Source organism: Salmo trutta, chromosome 31 (assembly GCF_901001165.1).
Source record: "Salmo trutta chromosome 31, fSalTru1.1, whole genome shotgun sequence".
NCBI classification, from domain to species: domain Eukaryota; kingdom Metazoa; phylum Chordata; class Actinopteri; order Salmoniformes; family Salmonidae; genus Salmo; species Salmo trutta.
The window spans coordinates 43792711-43812299 of record NC_042987.1 but is presented as its reverse complement, the minus strand read 5'-3'; the positions used below and the strand labels follow the sequence as shown (position 1 = coordinate 43812299).

General features: G+C 49.7%; 1 protein-coding gene across 1 annotated transcript; it reads right to left on the bottom strand.

Annotated features, from left to right (window-relative positions):
* Nucleotides 1-1176: 1176 nt before the first annotated feature.
* LOC115170248 (tripartite motif-containing protein 29) lies at nucleotides 1177-14982 on the bottom strand. The gene is made up of 7 exons (XM_029726644.1): nucleotides 14324-14982; nucleotides 10121-10216; nucleotides 8230-8463; nucleotides 7916-8075; nucleotides 7100-7174; nucleotides 6519-6641; nucleotides 1177-1560 (listed from the first exon to the last, which is right to left on the bottom strand). The coding sequence occupies exons 1-7, from the start codon at nucleotides 14912-14914 to the stop codon at nucleotides 1484-1486; spliced, it is 1356 nt and encodes a 451-aa protein (XP_029582504.1). The 5' UTR covers nucleotides 14915-14982; the 3' UTR covers nucleotides 1177-1483.
* Nucleotides 14983-19589: the final 4607 nt, after the last annotated feature.

Genomic DNA, 19589 nt, shown 5'->3' with positions numbered 1-19589 from the left:
TGTGGACTGGTTAGTCTGGTTCCAGAGGTTTAACACACGCCTGTTATAGTGTGGACTGGTTAGTCTGGTTCCAGAGGTTTAACACACACCTGTTATAGTGTGGTGGACTGGTTAGTCTGGTTCCAGAGGTTTAACACACACCTGTTATAGTGTGGACTGGTTAGTCTGGTTCCAAAGGTTTAACACACGCCTGTTATAGTGTGGACTGGTTAGTCTGGTTCCAGAGGTTTAACACACGCCTGTTATAGTGTGGTGGACTGGTTAGTCTGGTTCCAGAGGTTTAACACACACCTGTTATAGTGTGGTGGACTGGTTAGTCTGGTTCCAGAGGTTTAACACACGCCTGTTATAGTGTGGACTGGTTAGTCTGGTTCCAGAGGTTTAACACACACCTGTTATAGTGTGGTGGACTGGTTAGTCTGGTTCCAGAGGTTTAACACACACCTGTTATAGTGTGGACTGGTTAGTCTGGTTCCAGAGGTTTAACACACGCCTGTTATAGTGTGGACTGGTTAGTCTGGTTCCAGAGGTTTAACACACACCTGTTATAGTGTGGTGGACTGGTTAGTCTGGTTCCAGAGGTTTAACACACACCTATTATAGTGTGGACTGGTTAGTCTGGTTCCAGAGGTTTAACACACACCTGTTATAGTGTGGTGGACTGGTTAGTCTGGTTCCAGAGGTTTAACACACGCCTGTTATAGTGTGGACTGGTTAGTCTGGTTCCAGAGGTTTAACACGCCTGTTATAGTGTGGACTGGTTAGTCTGGTTCCAGAGGTTTAACACACGCCTGTTATAGTGTGGACTGGTTAGTCTGGTTCCAGAGGTCAGCCTATAACCCATGGTTACCATGGAGACACTAACGGCACGTTAACCTGTTCTCCAACTTCATGCTAACCCGAACACATCGCTCCAACATTTGTTAAAGGTCTATCTAAGACTACAGTACCACGCTCAGTGATTTGATTCTCTGTGGAACGTGGAACAGGACACTGATATCATTGTTGGAGGAACTTCCTCTTTAAGGCCTGCGTTTGTGTTGTGATGCCAGCTATAGTAAAAACCCAAGTTGTATTCACTAGGAAGCAAACAGGAAGCAAACAGACCTAAACATTTTTGCAACAGTGTCCCACTAATGAATACACCACCAGAAAGAAGAGGCAAGACAGACGAGGTTAAAAGCAGATTTGTGTATTTATTTCATCTTGTCACTTAAAAGCATTCATTACAGACTGATTTATTATAATTAAAGATCTCTGGGGGGGGAACATAATTATAAATCATGTCTTTAAAAAGTTATACTGTATAACTGTTGGTGTTGAAAGCAACAAGCACTGATACATCAATACATTATGTCTGACAGAGAGAGGTCCCGTCTGCTGCTTCTCTCCCATCGTTCTTCCCAGTCTTAACCTCCGCTTTAGGCATCCCCTCTCCCTCTCCTCTGCAAAACCCTTCTCTCCCATCGTTCTTCTGGCTGAGTTACAGCTTCCTGCGTGGGTGTGACTTCCTCTGCATCATTCTCTGTCTAGAGCCGCTGGAGGAGGAGAGCTTGGATCCTGAGACGACAGAAGAGTTAGTCAGAAAAACTCTAGGAGGACCTGGGACTTTACTGTAAAACTAGATACAACCTGGGACTTTACTGTAAAACTAGATACAACCTGGGACAGAGCTGTATGGTGACATGTCTTCACTTTACTGTAAAACTAGATATAACCTGGGACAGAGCTGTATGGTGACATGTCTTCACTTTACTGTAAAACTAGATACAACCTGGGACAGAGCTGTATAGTGACATGTCTTCGCTTTACTGTAAAACTAGATGCAACCTGGAGCAGAGCGGTATAGTGACATATCTTCACTTTACTGTAAAACTAGATACAACCTGGGACAGAGCTGTATAGTGACATGTCTTCACTTTACTGTAAAAATAGATACAACCTGGGACAGAGCTGTATGGTGACATGTCTTCACTTTACTGTAAAACTAGATACAACCTGGGACAGAGCTGTATGGTGACATGTCTTCACTTTACTGTAAAACTAGATACAACCTGGGACAGAGCTGTATGGTGACATGTCTTCACTTTACTGTAAAACTAGATATAACCTGGGACAGAGCTGTATGGTGACATGTCTTTGCTTTACTGTAAAACTAGATACAACCTGGGACTTGGACTTGGGCTGTTGGGGGGGGACTGGAGGAGGGCTGTTTGGGGGGACTGGAGTTGGGCTGTTGGGGGGGGACTGGAGAACTGGAGTTGGGCTGTTGGGGGGGACTGGAGAACTGGAGTTGGGCTGTTGGGGGGACTGGAGTTGGGCTGTTGGGGGGACTGGAGAACTGGAGTTGGGCTGTTTGGGGGGACTGGAGTTGGGCTGTTGGGGGGGGGACTGGAGAACTGGAGTTGGGCTGTTGGGGGGGACTGGAGAACTGGAGTTGGGCTGTTTGGGGGGACTGGAGTTGGGCTGTTGGGGGGGGGACTAGAGGACTGGAGTTGGGCTGTTGGGGGGACTGGAGTTGGGCTGTTGGGGGGACTGAAGAACTGGAGTTGGGCTGTTGGGGGGACTGGAGTTGGGCTGTTGGGGGGACTGGAGTTGGGCTGTTGGGGGGGACTGGAGTTGGGCTGTTGGGGGGGACTGGAGTTGGGCTGTTGGGGGGGACTGGAGTTGGGCTGTTGGGGGAGACTGGAGTTGGGTTTGTTGGGGGGACTGGAGAACTGGAGTTGGGCTGTTGGGGGGGACTGGAGAACTGGAGTTGGGCTGTTTGGGGGGACTGGAGGACTGGAGTTAGGGGGACTGGAGAACTGGAGTTGGGCTGTTGAAGGGGACTGGAGTTGGGCTGTTGGAGGGGACTGGAGTTGGGCTGTTGGAGGGGACTGGAGTTGGGCTGTTGGGGGGGACTGGAGTTGGGCTGTTGGGGGGAACTGGAGGACTGGAGTTGGGGGGACTGGAGAACTGGAGTTGGGCTGTTGGGGGGGACTGGAGTTGGGCTGTTGGGGGGACTGGAGGACTGGGGGGGACTGGAGTTGGGCTGTTGGGGGGGACTGGAGGACTGGAGTTGGGCTGTTGGGGGGGACTGGAGTTGGGCTGTTGGGGGGACTGGAGAACTGGAGTTGGGCTGTTGGGGGGACTGGAGTTGGGCTGTTGGGGGGACTGGAGTTGGGCTGTTGGGGGGACTGGAGTTGGGCTGTTGGGGGGACTGGAGGACTGGGGGGGACTGGAGTTGGGCTGTTGGGGGGGACTGGAGGAGGGCTGTTGGGGGGGACTGGAGGAGGGCTGTTGGGGGGGACTGGAGTTGGGCTGTTGGGGGGACTGAAGAACTGGAGTTGGGCTGTTGGGGGGACTGGAGTTGGGCTGTTGGGGGGACTGGAGTTGGGCTGTTGGGGGGGACTGAAGAACTGGAGTTGGGCTGTTGGGGGGACTGGAGTTGGGCTGTTGGGGGGACTGGAGTTGGGCTGTTGGAGGGACTGGAGAACTGGAGTTGGGCTGTTGGGGGAACTGGGGGACTGGAGTTGGGCTGTTGGGGGGGACTGGAGTTGGGCTGTTGGGGGAACTGGAGGACTGGAGTTGGGCTGTTGGGGGGGACTGGAGGACTGGAGTTGGGCTGTTGGTGGGGACTGGAGTTGGGCTGTTGGGGGGGACTGGAGGACTGGGTGGGGACTGGAGTTGGGCTGTTGGGGGGACTGGAGGACTGGAGTTGGGCTGTTGGGGGGGACTGGAGTTGGGCTGTTGAGGGGGACTGGAGGACTGGGGGGGACTGGAGTTGGGCTGTTGGGGGGACTGGAGGACTGGAGTTGGGCTGTTGGGGGGGACTGGAGTTGGGCTGTTGGGGTGGACTGGAGTTGGGCTGTTGGGGGGGACTGGAGTTGGGCTGTTGGGGGGACTGGAGTTGGGCTGTTGGGGGGACTGGAGTTGGGCTGTTGGGGGGGACTGGAGTTGGGCTGTTGGGGGGGACTGGAAAACTGGAGTTGGGCTGTTGGGGGGGACTGGAGTTGGGCTGTTGGGGGGGACTGGAGGACTGGGTGGGGACTGGAGTTGGGCTGTTGGGGGGACTGGAGGACTGGAGTTGGGCTGTTGGGGGGGACTGGAGTTGGGCTGTTGGGGGGGACTGGAGGACTGGGGGGGACTGGAGTTGGGCTGTTGGGGGGACTGGAGGACTGGAGTTGGGCTGTTGGGGGGACTGGAGGACTGGCGTTGGGCTGTTGGGGGGGACTGGAGTTGGGCTGTTGGGGGGGACTGGAGTTGGGCTGTTGGGGGGGACTGGAGTTGGGCTGTTGGGGGGGACTGGAGTTGGGCTGTTGGGGGTACTGGAGTTGGGCTGTTGGGGGGGACTGGAGTTGGGCTGTTGGGGGGACTGGAGTTGGGCTGTTGGGGGGGACTGGAAAACTGGAGTTGGGCTGCTGGGGGGGACCGGAGTTGGGCTGTTGGGGGGACCGGAGTTGGGCTGTTGGGGGGACCGGAGTTGGGCTGTTGGGGGGGACCGGGGACCGGAGTTGGGCTGTTGGGGGGGACCGGGGACCGGAGTTGGGCTGTTGGGGGGGGACCGGAGTTGGGCTGTTGGGGGGGGACCGGAGTTGGGCTGTTGGGGGGGACCGGAGTTGGGCTGTTGGGGGGGACCGGAGTTGGGCTGTTGGGGGGGACCGGAGTTGGGCTGTTGGGGGGGGGCCGGAGTTGGGCTGTTGGGGGGGGACCGGAGTTGGGCTGTTGGGGGGGACCGGAGTTGGGCTGTTGGGGGGACTGGAGTTGGGCTGTTGGGGGGGACTGGAGAACTGGAGTTGGGCTGTTGGGGGAACTGGAGGACTGGAGTTGGGCTGTTGGGGGGGACTGGAGGACTGGAGTTGGGCTGTTGGGGGGGACTGGAGTTGGGCTGTTGGGGGAACTGGAGGACTGGAGTTGGGCTGTTGGGGGGGACTGGAGTTGGGCTGTTGGGGGGGACTGGAGGACTGGGTGGGGACTGGAGTTGGGCTGTTGGGGGGACTGGAGGACTGGAGTTGGGCTGTTGGGGGGGACTGGAGTTGGGCTGTTGGGGGGGACTGGAGGACTGGGGGGGACTGGAGTTGGGCTGTTGGGGGGACTGGAGGACTGGAGTTGGGCTGTTGGGGGGGACTGGAGTTGGGCTGTTGGGGTGGACTGGAGTTGGGCTGTTGGGGGGGACTGGAGTTGGGCTGTTGGGGGGACTGGAGTTGGGCTGTTGGGGGGACTGGAGTTGGGCTGTTGGGGGAAACTGGAGTTGGGCTGTTGGGGGGGACCGGAGTTGGGCTGTTGGGGGGACCGGAGTTGGGCTGTTGGGGGGACCGGAGTTGGGCTGTTGAGGGACTGGAGTTGGGCTGTTGGGGGGACTGGAGAACTGGAATTGGGCTGTTGGGGGACTGGAGTTGGGCTGTTGGGGGGACTGGAGTTGGGCTGTTGGGGGGACTGGAGGACTGGAGTTGGGCTGTTGGGGGAACTGGAGGACTGGAGTTGGGCTGTTGGGGGGACTGGAGTTGGGCTGTTGGGGGGGACTGGAGTTGGGCTGTTGGGGGGACCGGAGTTGGGCTGTTGGGGGGGGCCGGAGTTGGGCTGTTGGGGGGGGACCGGAGTTGGGCTGTTGGGGGGACTGGAGTTGGGCTGTTGGGGGGGACTGGAGTTGGGCTGTTGGGGGGACCGGAGTTGGGCTGTTGGGGGGACCGGAGTTGGGCTGTTGGGGGGGGACCGGAGTTGGGCTGTTGGGGGGGACCGGAGTTGGGCTGTTGGGGGGGACCGGAGTTGGGTTGTTGGGGGGACTGGAGAACTGGAGTTGGGCTGTTGAGGGACTGGAGTTGGGCTGTTGGGGGGACTGGAGAACTGGAATTGGGCTGTTGGGGGACTGGAGTTGGGCTGTTGGGGGGACTGGAGTTGGGCTGTTGGGGGGACTGGAGGACTGGAGTTGGGCTGTTGGGGGAACTGGAGGACTGGAGTTGGGCTGTTGGGGGGACTGGAGTTGGGCTGTTGGGGGGACTGGAGTTGGGCTGTTGGGGGGACTAGAGTTGGCCTGTTGGGGGGACTGGAGGACTGGAGTTGGGCTGTTGGGGGGAACCGGAGTTGGGCTGTTGGGGGGACTGGAGAACTGGAGTTGGGCTGTTGGGGGGACTGGAGTTGGGCTGTTGGGGGGACGGGAGGACTGGAGTTGGGCTGTTGGGGGGGACTGGAGTTGGGCTGTTGGGGGGACGGGAGGACTGGAGTTGGGCTGTTGGGGGGACTGGAGTTGGGCTGTTGGGGGAACTGGAGGACTGGAGTTGGGCTGTTGGGGGAACTGGAGGACTGGAGTTGGGCTGTTGGGGGGACTGGAGTTGAGAAACTGCTGTAGGGGACGGCTGAGTCATGTTACAGTTCTGTACAGCTACCTGTCAGGTTGATTAGACAGGTCTCCCTCAAAACAAGAGGTAGAGCAAGTCTCCACATCAGACCAAAACCCACAACTATCATCGTCCGGTACTGGATTTGACCAACAGAGTTATAAAGTTGGTTTCAGCATTATCTACTATTAGGTTTCTACTTACCGAAGGGTGAGAACGCGAAGCCCCCGAATGTGGGGACCGCAGCTCCGGGGCTGAGGAACGGGTTGAGACCCCCACCGCTGGGGGTCTGCTCTACTGCAGCCAGAGCTGGAGGAGGAGCCACAACTAGGGAGGAGGAGACAGAACAGTCAGAACATAGGAAATGCCCACAAACAACTGCTCGGACCGGTCCCAGACTCTAGTCCAGAAACAACTGCTCGAACCGGTCCCAGACTCTAGTCCAGAAACAACTGCTCGGACCGGTCCCAGACTCTAGTCCAGAAACAACTGCTCGGCCCGGTCCCAAACAGACTCTAGTCCAGAAACAACTGCTAGGCCCAGTCCCAGACACTAGTCCAGAAACAACTGCTCGGCCCGGTCCCAAACAGACTCTAGTCCACAAACAACTGCTAGGCCCGGTCCCAAACAGACTCTAGTCCACAAACAACTCCTAGGCCCAGTGCCAGAAACACAGAACCAACTGACCTAAGTTAAAATAAAGGTTAAATTAAAACAAAAGCAGTGCAATAGATGAGAAAGGGTTCAGTCATTACATTAGAGATAGGAGGTGCTCAGTAACTCACACGCTGTTTGTTGTGTTGGATCAGTCTGGAAGCAGCTGGAAGGTTCTGGTGACTCTACTATAGACACCTCTCTCACTGGGGGAGGAACACAGACAGTCTGCTGGATTTACTCAAGGTACTGTATGGCTCCTTCATAGTTCTCAGAGGAAGAAAATACATTAAATTAGGCCTTTTTGAGGACAGGTGCTGACTATTTTTGTTTAACTTCTAGTATCAAATGGTTTTGGTGTCTGAATAAAATATATATTAAATGATATACATATTTTAAGAAGTACCACTTTAACTTGAAGTTTAACAGAGAGAAGAGTAAAGAAGAGGTTCTCTGTACCTTTCTCAGGAGGTGATTGGTTCTGTACCTTAGTAGATAATTGGTTCTGTACCTTAGTAGATAATTGGTTCTGTACCTTAGTAGATAAATGGTTCTGTACCTTAGTAGATAATTGGTTCTGTACCTTAGTAGATAATTGGTTCTGTACCTTAGTAGATAATTGGTTCTGTACCTTAGTAGATAATTGGTTCTGTACCTTAGTAGATAATTGGTTCTGTACCTTAGTAGATAAATGGTTCTGTACCTTTCTCAGGAGGCGATTGGTTCTGTACCTTAGTAGATAATTGGTTCTGTACCTTAGTAGATAATTGGTTCTGTACCTTTCTCAGGAGGCGATTGGTTCTGTACCTTTCTCAGGAGGCGATTGGTTCTGTACCTTTCTCAGGAGGTGATTGGTTCTGTACCTTTCTCAGGAGGTGATTGGTTCTGTACCTTTCTCAGGAGGTGATTGGTTCTGTACCTTTCTCAGGAGGTGATTGGTTCTGTACCTTTCTCGTAGATGCTGATGAAGCTGCCTTGACACACCTCCTCCAGGAGCCCTCTGAAGTCAGCTACCGATGACATCACCATGTTAAAGGTGAAGTTGGGGTCGAAGGTCACAGCTGGCAGGCCTCCAATCACAGGAGAGGAGCTCAGAGACTGACAGCTCTACAACAACAACACAGAGAGACAGACAGATTAGAGAGACATCGCACACTGCTGATGTGTTACTAATCCTGAACATCAGGGAGACATAGCCTGGCCAGGAGAGCGGTCTCAGGCTGAGGATGGTATTGACAGGGACCTACTCTGCACCAGTCACCTGTAAGAAGAAGATGTGGTCCTCAGTGTGTGAAAGCTGCTCCAGCTCAGCATCTCTCCTCCTCATCTCAGACATCTCCTGTTCCAGTTTGGCCAGCAGTCCTTCAGCTTGGCTGACGGCAGTCTTCTCTTGGGCTTTGATCAACTCCCTCACCTCAAACCTCTTCAGCTCCATGGAGCGGATGAGCTCTGTAAAAACCCTCTCAGTGTCCTCCAAGGCCGACCGCGCTGAACGCTGGAAGGGGGGACACAGACGGACAGCAGAAGTCTATATAGGTCCTGAATATATCTAAAGTCCTAATGTAACATTGTCTAAGGCTGAAGCTGTGTTATATATTTTAATGATCAAATAAGTTCAATGAATACAAACAGAAACAGACAGAAGTTTAGTATCAGGACTAGTGTGGCCCAGTCTATTCCTCCTCCTTCTCTCATCGTTAGACAGATACTCACCGTTAGAGAGCTGATGGCCTGTCTCAGCTCCTCCTTCTCTCATCGTTAGACAGATACTCCCCGTTAGAGAGCTGATGGCCTGTCTCAGCTCCTCCTTCTCTCATCGTTAGACAGACAGATACTCACCGTTAGAGAGCTGATGGCCTGTCTCAGCTCCTCCTTCTCTCATCGTTAGACAGATACTCACCGTTAGAGAGCTGATGGCCTGTCTCAGCTCCTCCTTCTCCCATCGTTAGACAGACAGATACTCCCCGTTAGAGAGCTGATGGCCTGTCTCAGCTCCTCCTTCTCCCATCGTTAGACAGACAGATACTCCCCGTTAGAGAACTGATGGCCTGTCTCAGCTCCTCCTTCTCCCATCGTTAGACAGACAGATACTCACCGTTAGAGAGCTGATGGCCTGTCTCAGCTCCTCCTTCTCTCATCGTTAGACAGATACTCACCGTTAGAGAGCTGATGGCCTGTCTCAGCTCCTCCTTCTCTCATCGTTAGACAGATACTCACCGTTAGAGAGCTGATGGCCTGTCTCAGCTCCTCCTTCTCTCATCGTTAGACAGATACTCACCGTTAGAGAGCTGATGGCCTGTCTCAGCTCCTCCTTCTCTCATCGTTAGACAGATACTCACCGTTAGAGAGCTGATGGCCTGTCTCAGCTCCTCCTTCTCTCATCGTTAGACAGATACTCACCGTTAGAGAGCTGATGGCCTGTCTCAGCTCCTCCTTCTCCCATCGTTAGACAGATACTCACCGTTAGAGAGCTGATGGCCTGTCTCAGCTCCTCCTTCTCCCATCGTTAGACAGACAGATACTCACCGTTAGAGAGCTGATGGCCTGTCTCAGCTCCTCCTTCTCCCATCGTTAGACAGATACTCACCGTTAGAGAGCTGATGGCCTGTCTCAGCTCCTCCTTCTCTCATCGTTAGACAGATACTCACCGTTAGAGAGCTGATGGCCTGTCTCAGCTCCTCCTTCTCTCATCGTTAGACAGATACTCACCGTTAGAGAGCTGATGGCCTGTCTCAGCTCCTCCTTCTCTCATCGTTAGACAGATACTCACCGTTAGAGAGCTGATGGCCTGTCTCAGCTCCTCCTTCTCTCATCGTTAGACAGATACTCACCGTTAGAGAGCTGATGGCCTGTCTCAGCTCCTCCTTCTCCCATCGTTAGACAGACAGATACTCACCGTTAGAGAGCTGATGGCCTGTCTCAGCTCCTCCTTCTCTCATCGTTAGACAGACAGATACTCACCGTTAGAGAGCTGATGGCCTGTCTCAGCTCCTCCTTCTCCCATCGTTAGACAGATACTCACCGTTAGAGAGCTGATGGCCTGTCTCAGCTCCTCCTTCTCCCATCGTTAGACAGACAGATACTCACCGTTAGAGAGCTGATGGCCTGTCTCAGCTCCTCCTTCTCTCATCGTTAGACAGACAGATACTCACCGTTAGAGAGCTGATGGCCTGTCTCAGCTCCTCCACGTCCTTCTCTCTCTCCTGGATCCTCTGCTGAGACCTCCTCCTCAGCTCCCCGAGCTGGCTCTGAAGAGAAACGGACAGAGAGACAGAGAGACAGGCAGAGACAGACAGACAGGCAGGCAGGCAGAGAGGCAGGCAGGCAGGCAGGCAGGCAGAGAGGCAGGCAGGCAGAGAGGCAGGCAGGCAGAGAGGCAGGCAGGCAGAGAGACAGGAAGAGAGGCAGGCAGGCAGAGAGGCAGGCAGAGAGGCAGGCAGGCAGGCAGAGAGACAGGCAGAGAGGCAGGCAGGCAGATAGGCAGGCAGAGAAGCAGGCAGGCAGAGAGGCAGGCAGACAGGCAGGCAGACAGGCAGGCAGGCAGAGAGGCAGGCAGAGAGGCAGGCAGAGAGGCAGGCAGGCAGAGAGACAGGCAGAGAGGCAGGCAGGCAGGCAGAGAGGCAGGCAGGCAGAGAGGCAGACAGACAGACAGACAGACAGACAGACAGACAGACAGACAGACAGACAGACAGGCAGACAGACAGGCAGGCAGGCAGACAGGCAGAGAGGCAGGCAGACAGGCAGGCGGGCAGGCAGGCAGAGAGGCAGGCAGAGAGGCAGGCAGAGAGGCAGGCAGGCAGGCAGGCAGGCAGGCAGGCAGAGAGGCAGGCAGGCAGAGAGGCAGGCAGGCAGGCAGGCAGGCAGAGAGGCAGGCAGAAAGACAGGCAGACAGACAGACAGACAGACAGACAGACAGACAGACAGACAGATCATTAACATGGCTTCATGACATAAACATTAACTTTAGCTATAAAACTTTAAAGGATAGTCTGGGACTGATAATCCTAATATAACTTTTAAATCACACTATAATGCTATATAACCATTGTCTAAACAAAAATGTCACCATCATCCCTCAGCTCATTAACATACCACAAAACGCATTATTTTACACACTATCGTCACAGCACTGGCAAACCCAGCCATCTAATGCTCTAGGCAGCACTCTACCTTCTCCCTGAGGTTCTCAGCCGTTAGCTTCAAACACGACTGACTCACGTTAACGACAAACCTGAGTCTTAACGTTTACAAACGTCAATAATAATAGTTACAGATCCATACAGCCTCCATCCTACTAAACTACACTGTAGCAGTTACAGATCCATACAGCTATGGAGCCTCCATCCTACTAAACTACACTGTAGCAGTTACAGATCCATACAGCTATGGAGCCTCCATCCTACTAAACTACACTGTAGTAGTTACAGATCCATACAGCTATGGAGCCTCCATCCTACTAAACTACACTGTAGTAGTTACAGATCCATACAGCCTCCATCCTACTAAACTACACTGTAGTAGTTACAGATCCATACAGCTATGGAGCCTCCATCCTACTAAACTACACTGTAGTAGTTACAGATCCATACAGCTATGGAGCCTCCATCCTACTAAACTACACTGTAGTAGTTACAGATCCATACAGCCTCCATCCTACTAAACTACACTGTAGTAGTTACAGATCCATACAGCTATGGAGCCTCCATCCTACTAAACTACACTGTAGTAGTTACAGATCCATACAGCCTCCATCCTACTAAACTACACTGTAGTAGTTACAGATCCATACAGCTATGGAGCCTCCATCCTACTAAACTACACTGTAGTAGTTACAGATCCATACAGCTATGGAGCCTCCATCCTACTAAACTACACTGTAGTAGTTACAGATCCATACAGCTATGGAGCCTCCATCCTACTAAACTACACTGTAGTAGTTACAGATCCATACAGCTATGGAGCCTCCATCCTACTAAACTACACTTCCGCTACACTTTCTGAGTTACGTTTACACAAGTGTCAGGAGCACGCTAGATAGCTAATTAGCAGGTCTTGTCTTCCATCTGTTTTTAAAAAAACAAGAGCTGTAACATGAAGATAAGGCCATGTGGGAACACTAACTCTATAATGTGGGTATCAATGTAACTATATATATATATATATATATATGCTAGCATGCTAGCGCTGTAACATAAAGATATGGCCATGTGGGAACACTAACTCTATAAAATGTGGGTATCAATGTAACTATATATATATATGCTAGCATGCTAGCGAACGAGAGAAAACTGAAGGGACGCAAGCGTCAATAATCAGAAAGCAACTCTATGCTTCTCATGTCTATGAGAAGCAACGCTGATAAATTGAGCTGATAAATTGACCGAAAAAAAAGACTGTTTGTGCATTGTTGCATCGGTAATTGTGACATGTATAATTTGTATAATGTCTATTTAGTGTGATAATAATAATAATAATAATACTGCCAGTACCAACAATACATATTTGAAAACAACAACATTATTCCTACCTCCTATTAAGCCATATCTCAGACTGGCCAATGAAAAGAAAAGATTAAGATGGGCAAAAGAAAACAGACACTGGACAGAGGAACTCTGCCTAGAAGGCCAGCATCCCAGAGTCACCTCTTCACTGCCGACGTTGAGACTGGTGTTTTGCGGGTACTATTTAATGAAGATCTTCAGTTTCTTGGCAATTTCTCGCATGGAATAGCCTTCATTTCTCAGAACAAGAATAGACTGACGAGTTTCAAAAGAAAGTTATTTGTTTCTGGCCATTTTGAGCCTGTAATTGATCCCACAAATGCTGATTCTCCAGATACTCAACTAGTCTAAAGAAGGAGAGTTTTATTGCTTCTTTAAATCAGGACAACAACAGTTTTCAGCTGTGCAAAAGGGTTTTATAATGATCAATTAGCCTTTTAAAATGATAAACTTGGTTGCTGATAATGGGCCTCTGTAAACCTATGTAAATATTCCAATAAAAATCAGCTGTTTCCAGCTACAATAGTCATTTACAACATTAAAAATGTCTACACTGTATTTCTGATCACTAACATTGAGTGGCTGCTGCCAACATACTGACTCAAATCTCTAGCCACTCTAATAATTAAAAATTGGATGTAATAAATGTATCACTAGCCACTTTATATAATGTTTACATACCCTACATTACTCATCTCATATGTATATACTGTACTCTATACCATCTATTACATCTTGCCTATGCCGTTCGGCCATCACTCATCCATATATTTATATGAACATATTCTTATTCATTCCTTTACACTTGTGTGTATGAGGTAGTTGTTGTGGAATTGGTAGGTTATATTACTTGTTAGATATTACTGCACGGTCGGAACTAGAAGCACAAGCATTTCGCTACACTCGCATTAACATCTGCTAACCATGTGTATGTGACAAATACATTTGATTTGATGTTATTTTAATGGATAGCTTTTCTTCCAAAAACAAGGACATTTTTAAGTGACCCCAAACTTTTGAACGGTAGTCTACACACACACACACACACACACACACACACACACACACACACACACACACACACACACACACACACACACACACACACACACACACAGACACAGAGACACACACACACACACACACACACACACACACAGACACACACCAACACACGGCTGGGTAAACTCGACGAACTCTGATTTGAAGAGAGAGCAGTATTATGAAGGAAGAACCAGACTAGCTGAACTCTCTATGAACTGTATTAGTTACAACTGTCCTCACACATCCTGTGGACTAAAGTCATAACTGTTCAGAGCAGGCAGGTACGGTGGCTTGCATAGGACATAAGGTGAGTCAAACGGTACACACAACAATAATGCATAAGGGCTACATAGCGAACATAACAAATACAACAGTTTATTATGGACTCTCATGACAACTAAATTGCCATGTGTATATGAATTGACACGTTCTACAATTCCACGTAAATGTTGTGTGATTTGGGCTTCATGCTTCACGTGTAATGTAAACGTCTTCCCCTGTGGCTCAGTTGGTAGAGCATGGTGTTTGCAACGCCAGGGTTGTGGGTTCGATTCCCACGGGGGGCCAGTACAAAAACAAAAAACGTATAAAATGTATGCATTCACTACTGTAAGTCGCTCTGGATAAGAGCGTCTGCTAAAAATGTAAAATAGAACAGAGTAATTATTAAGGGCTATGGTTGACCAAAATGTCTTGACTTTATCACGTTAAAATGTCCATTATAAAATATTCTAATTCCTACTTCTATGGTTAGATCGATCCTATAAAACGTGTTAATTAATCATCGACGGAGAACGGCGGTACCGATACCTGTTTCTGCTGGATCTCCGCGTCCACCAGGACGGTGTCGTGGCCCTTATGGTCCGCCGTCATACACAGGTAACATATACAGCGCTGGTCCGTCCGACAGTACACCTCCAGCAGCTTGTCGTGCTGGGGACAGATCGTCTCCTGTAGTTTCTTAGAGGCCTGGACCAGCTTGTGTTTCTTAAACGGAGCTGATTCGTAATGAGGCAAGAGGTGAGTATCGCAGTAAGATGCCAGACACACCAGACAAGACTTCACGGCTCGGTTCTTCCTCCCGGTGCACACGTCACATTCCACGTCCTCCGGTCCGGCGTAGCTCTGCGGCGGGGGAACAGCTTGAAGTCCTGTCTTCTTGAATTTATCTACCACCTCGGCTAACATGGTGTTTCTGCCCAGTACAGGCCTCGGGTTGAAGCTCTGGCGGCACTGGGGACAGCAGTAAACCCCCAGGAAATCGTCCTGGTCCCAGTAACCTTTAATACAGACCGAACAGTAGCTGTGTCCACACGGGATGGTCACCGGATTCCGCAGCACATCCAGACATACGGAACAGTTGAATTGGTCTTGGTCGAGGAAGAGTCCAGCTTGAGCCATTTTCTGAACAGAAACAACAGCAGCAGTGAGATAAAGAGACGAGCTTTGTTTACAGGAAGTGGAGGTAGATGTCGCCGGAAGAAGGCAGACGGTCCGTAAACCAACGTTGAAGGTCCATTCTGCCACCTACTGTGCTGGAGTGTGTGGTCAATCCCGGGTTACAACATTAGCTCATTTACATTTTACATTTTTAGTCATTTAGCAGACGCTCTTATCCAGAGCGACTTACAGTAGTGAATGAATACATTTTCATACATTTCATACATGTTTTTCTCCGTACTGGTCCCCCGTGGGAATCAAACCCACAACCCTGGCGTTGCAAACACCATGCTCTACCAACTGAGCCACACGGGACCAGCTCCACATGTCCTAATCCTCCTACCTAACTCAGTACTTCTGAGAAAATAAAAAAAGAGCCCTACTAACTTCTAATAGACCCTCCCCCCTCCCCCAAATCCCTTCCAACACTAAACTTCAATTTAATAGAAACTCTGTTACTGCTTCCACAAATGATCTTCAACTTGGCAGTTCTTTCCACTAATGCAGTCAGGTTGATAACCTTTCCAATGAAGGCTATGAAGTCAATCTGATTAACTATTCCCTGTGGCTCAGTTGGTAGAGCATGGTGTTTGCAACACCAGGGTTGTGGGTTTGATTCCCACGGGGGACCAGCACAGAAAAGGAAGAAAAATAAAATGTATGAAAATGTATGAAATGTCTGTATTCACTGCTGTAAGTCACTCTGGATAAGAGCGTCTGCTAAATGACTAAAATGTAAAAAAATAAAATAAAAAAAAAGAGTCCTGTGACACAAAGAGGGAATTTTGCAATTGGCTCAGAACAGGGCAGCACGGCTGGCCCTTGGATGAACACAGAGAGCTAATATGCATGTCAATCTCTCCTGGCTGAAAGTGGAGGAGAGATTGACTTCATCACTGCTTGTATTTATGAGAAGTATTGACATGTTGAATGCACCGCGCTGTCTGTCTAAACTACTGGCACACAGCTCGGACCCCATACATACCCCACAAGACATTACATTTTAGTCATTTAGCAGACGCTCTTATCCAGAGCAACTTACAGTAGTGAATGCATACATTTCTTACAATTTCATTTTTATTTTTTTTTCTGTGCTGGCCCCCTGTGGGAATCAAACCCACAACCCTGGTGTTGCAAACACCATGCTCTACCAACTGAGCTACAGGGAAGGCTATACTACCAGAGACATGCCACCAGAGGTCTGTCTAAACTACTGGTACACAGCTCAGACACCCATCCATACCCCACAAGACATGCCACCAGAGGTCTGTTTAAACTACTGGCACACAGCTCAGACACCCCATCCATACCCAACAAGACATGCCACCAGAGGTCTGTTTAAACTACTGGCACACAGCTCAGACACCCATCCATACCCCACAAGACATGCCACCAGAGGTCTGTTTAAACTAGTAGCACAGAGCTCAGACACCCATCCATACCCCACAAGACATGCCACCAGAGGTCTGTTTAAACTACTGGCACCCAGCTCAGACACCCATCCATACCCCACAAGACATGCCACCAGAGGTCTGTTTAAACTACTGGCACACAGCTCGGACCCCATACATACCCCACAAGACATGCCACCAGAGGTCTGTTTAAACTACTGGCACACAGCTCAGACACCCAGACATACCCCACAAGACATGCCACCAGAGGTCTCTTCACAGTCTCCCAAGTCCAGAACAGACTATGGGAGGAGCACAGTACTACATAGAGCCATGACTACATGGAACTCTATTCCACATCAATCCAAGCTTGATGCCCTCAATCTCACACAAATTATTAATGAACCCACCAGGTACAACCCCAAAGCCGCAAACTCTGGCACCCTCATAGATATCATCCTAACCAATGTGCCCTCTAATTACACCTCTGCTGTTTTCAACCACGATCTCAGCGATCACTGCCTCATTGCCTGCACCCGTAATGGGTCAGCGATCAAACGACCTCCACTCATCACTGTCAAACGCTCCCTGAAACATTTCAACGAGCAAGCCTTTCTAATCGACCTGGCCCTGGTATCCTGGAAGGATATTGACCTCATCCCGTCAGTAGAGGATGCCTGGTTATATTTTAAAAATGCCTTCCTCTCCATCTTAAATAAGCATGCCCCTTTCAAGAAATTTAGAACCAGGAACAGATATAGCCCTTGGTTCTCCCCAGACCTGACTGCCCTTAACCAACACAAAAATATCCTGTGGCGTTCTGCATTAGCATCGAACTGCCCCCGCGATATGCAACTTTTTAGGGAAGTTAGAAACCAATACACACAGGCAGTTAGAAACGCCAAGGCTAGCTTTTTCAAACAAAAATTTGCTTCGTGCAACTCCAACTCTAAAAAGTTCTGGGACATTGTAAAGTCCATGGAGAATAAGAACACTCCCAACTGCCCACTGCACTGAGGATAGGAAACTCTGTCACCACCGATAAGCCCACTATAATTGAGAATTTCAATAAGCATTTTTCTACTGCTGGCCATGCTTTCCACCTAACTACCCCTACTGCATTCAACAGCACTGCACCCCCCACAGCTACTCGCCCAAACCTCCCCCATTTCTCCTTCTCCCAAATCCATTCAGCTGATGTTCTGAAAGAGCTGCAACATCTGGACCCCTACAAATCAGCTGGGCTTGACAATCTGGACCCTTTCTTTCTAAAATTATCTGCCGAAATTATTGCAACCCCTATTACTAGCCTGTTCAACCTCTCTTTCGTGTCGTCTGAGATTCCCATAGATTGGAAAGCAGCTGCTGTCATCCCCCTCTTCAAAGGAGGTGACACTCTTGACCCAAATTGCTACAGACCTATATCCATCCTACCCTGCCTTTCTAAGGTCTTCGAAAGCCAAGTCAACAAACAGATTACCGACTATTTCGAATCCCACCGCACCCTCTCCGCTATGCAATCTGGTTTCAGAGCTGGTCATGGGTGCACCTCAGCCACACTCAAGGTCCTAAACGACATCGTAACCGCCATCGATAAGAAACAATACTGTGCTGCCGTATTCATTGACCTGGCCAAAGCTTTTGACTCTGTTAATCACCACATCCTCATCGGCAGACTTAGTAGCCTTGGTTTCTCAAACGATTGCGTCGCCTGGTTCACCAACTACTTCTCTGACAGAGTTCAGTGTGTCAAATCGGAGGGCCTACTGTCTGGACCTCTGGCAGTCTCTATGGGGGTACCACAGGGTTCAATTCTTGGGCCAACTCTTTTCTCTGTATACATAAATGATGTCGCTCTTGCTGCTGGTGAATCTCTGATCCACCTCTACGCAGACGACACCATTCTGTATACTTCTGGCCCTTCTTTGGACACTGTGTTAACAACCCTCCAGACGAGCTTCAATGCCATTCAACTCTCCTTCCGTGGCCTCCAACTGCTCCTAAACACAAGTAAAACTAAATGCATGCTCTTCAACCGATCGCTGCCTGCACCTGCCCGCCCATCCAGCATAACTTCTCTGGACGGTTCTAACTTAGAATTTGTGGACAACTACAAATACCTAGGTGTCTGGTTAGACTGTAAACTCTCCTTCCAGACTCATATCAATCATCTCCAATCCAAAGTGAAATCTAGAAATGGCTTCCTATTTCACAACAAAGCATCCTTCACTCATGCTGCCAAACATACCCTCGTAAAACTGACCATCCTACCAATCCTCGACTTCGGCGATGTCATTTACAAAATAGCCTCCAATACCCTACTCAACAAGCTGGATGCAGTCTATCACAGTGCCATCCGTTTTGTCACCAAAGCCCCATATACAACCCACCACTGCGATCTGTATGCTCTCGTTGGCTGGCCTTCACTTCATAATCGTCGCCAAACACATTGGCTCCAGGTCATCTACAAGACCCTGCTAGGTAAAGTCCCCCCTTATCTCCGCTCACTGGTCACCATAGCAGCACCCACCTGTAGCACGCGCTCCAGCAGGTATATCTCTCTGGTCACCCCTAAAGCCAACTCCTCCTTTGGTCGTCTCTCCTTCCAGTTCTCTGCTGCCAACGACTGGAACGAACTACAAAAATCTCTGAAATTGGAAACACTTATCTCCCTCACTAGCTTTAAGCACCAGCTGTCAGAGCAGCTCACAGATCACTGCACCTGTACATAGCCCATCTATACTCTAGCCCAAACTACTACCTCTTCCCCTACTGTATTTATTTATTTTATTTATTTTGCTCCTTTGCACCATATTATTTATATTTGAACTTTGAACTTTCTTCAAACTACAAATCTACCATTCTAGTGTTTTTCTTGCTATACTTTATTTACTTTGCCACCATGGCATTTTTTTGCTTTTACCTCCCTTATCTCACATCATTTGCTCACATTGTATATTAAAGTCTTATTTTTTTCTTCTACTGTATTATTGACTGTATGTTGTTTACTCCATGTGTAACTCTGTGTTGTTGTATGTTGTCGAACTGCTTTGCTTTATCTTGGCCAGGTCGCAATTGTAAATGGGAACTTGTTCTCAACTTGCCTACCTGGTTAAATAAAGGTGAAATAAAATAAAATAAAATAAAAGTAACTGATGCAAATTTGATATAAAAATTGGATTAAAAAAAACACCTTATGGAACAGTGGTGACTGTGAAGCAACACAAACATTGACACATGCATAC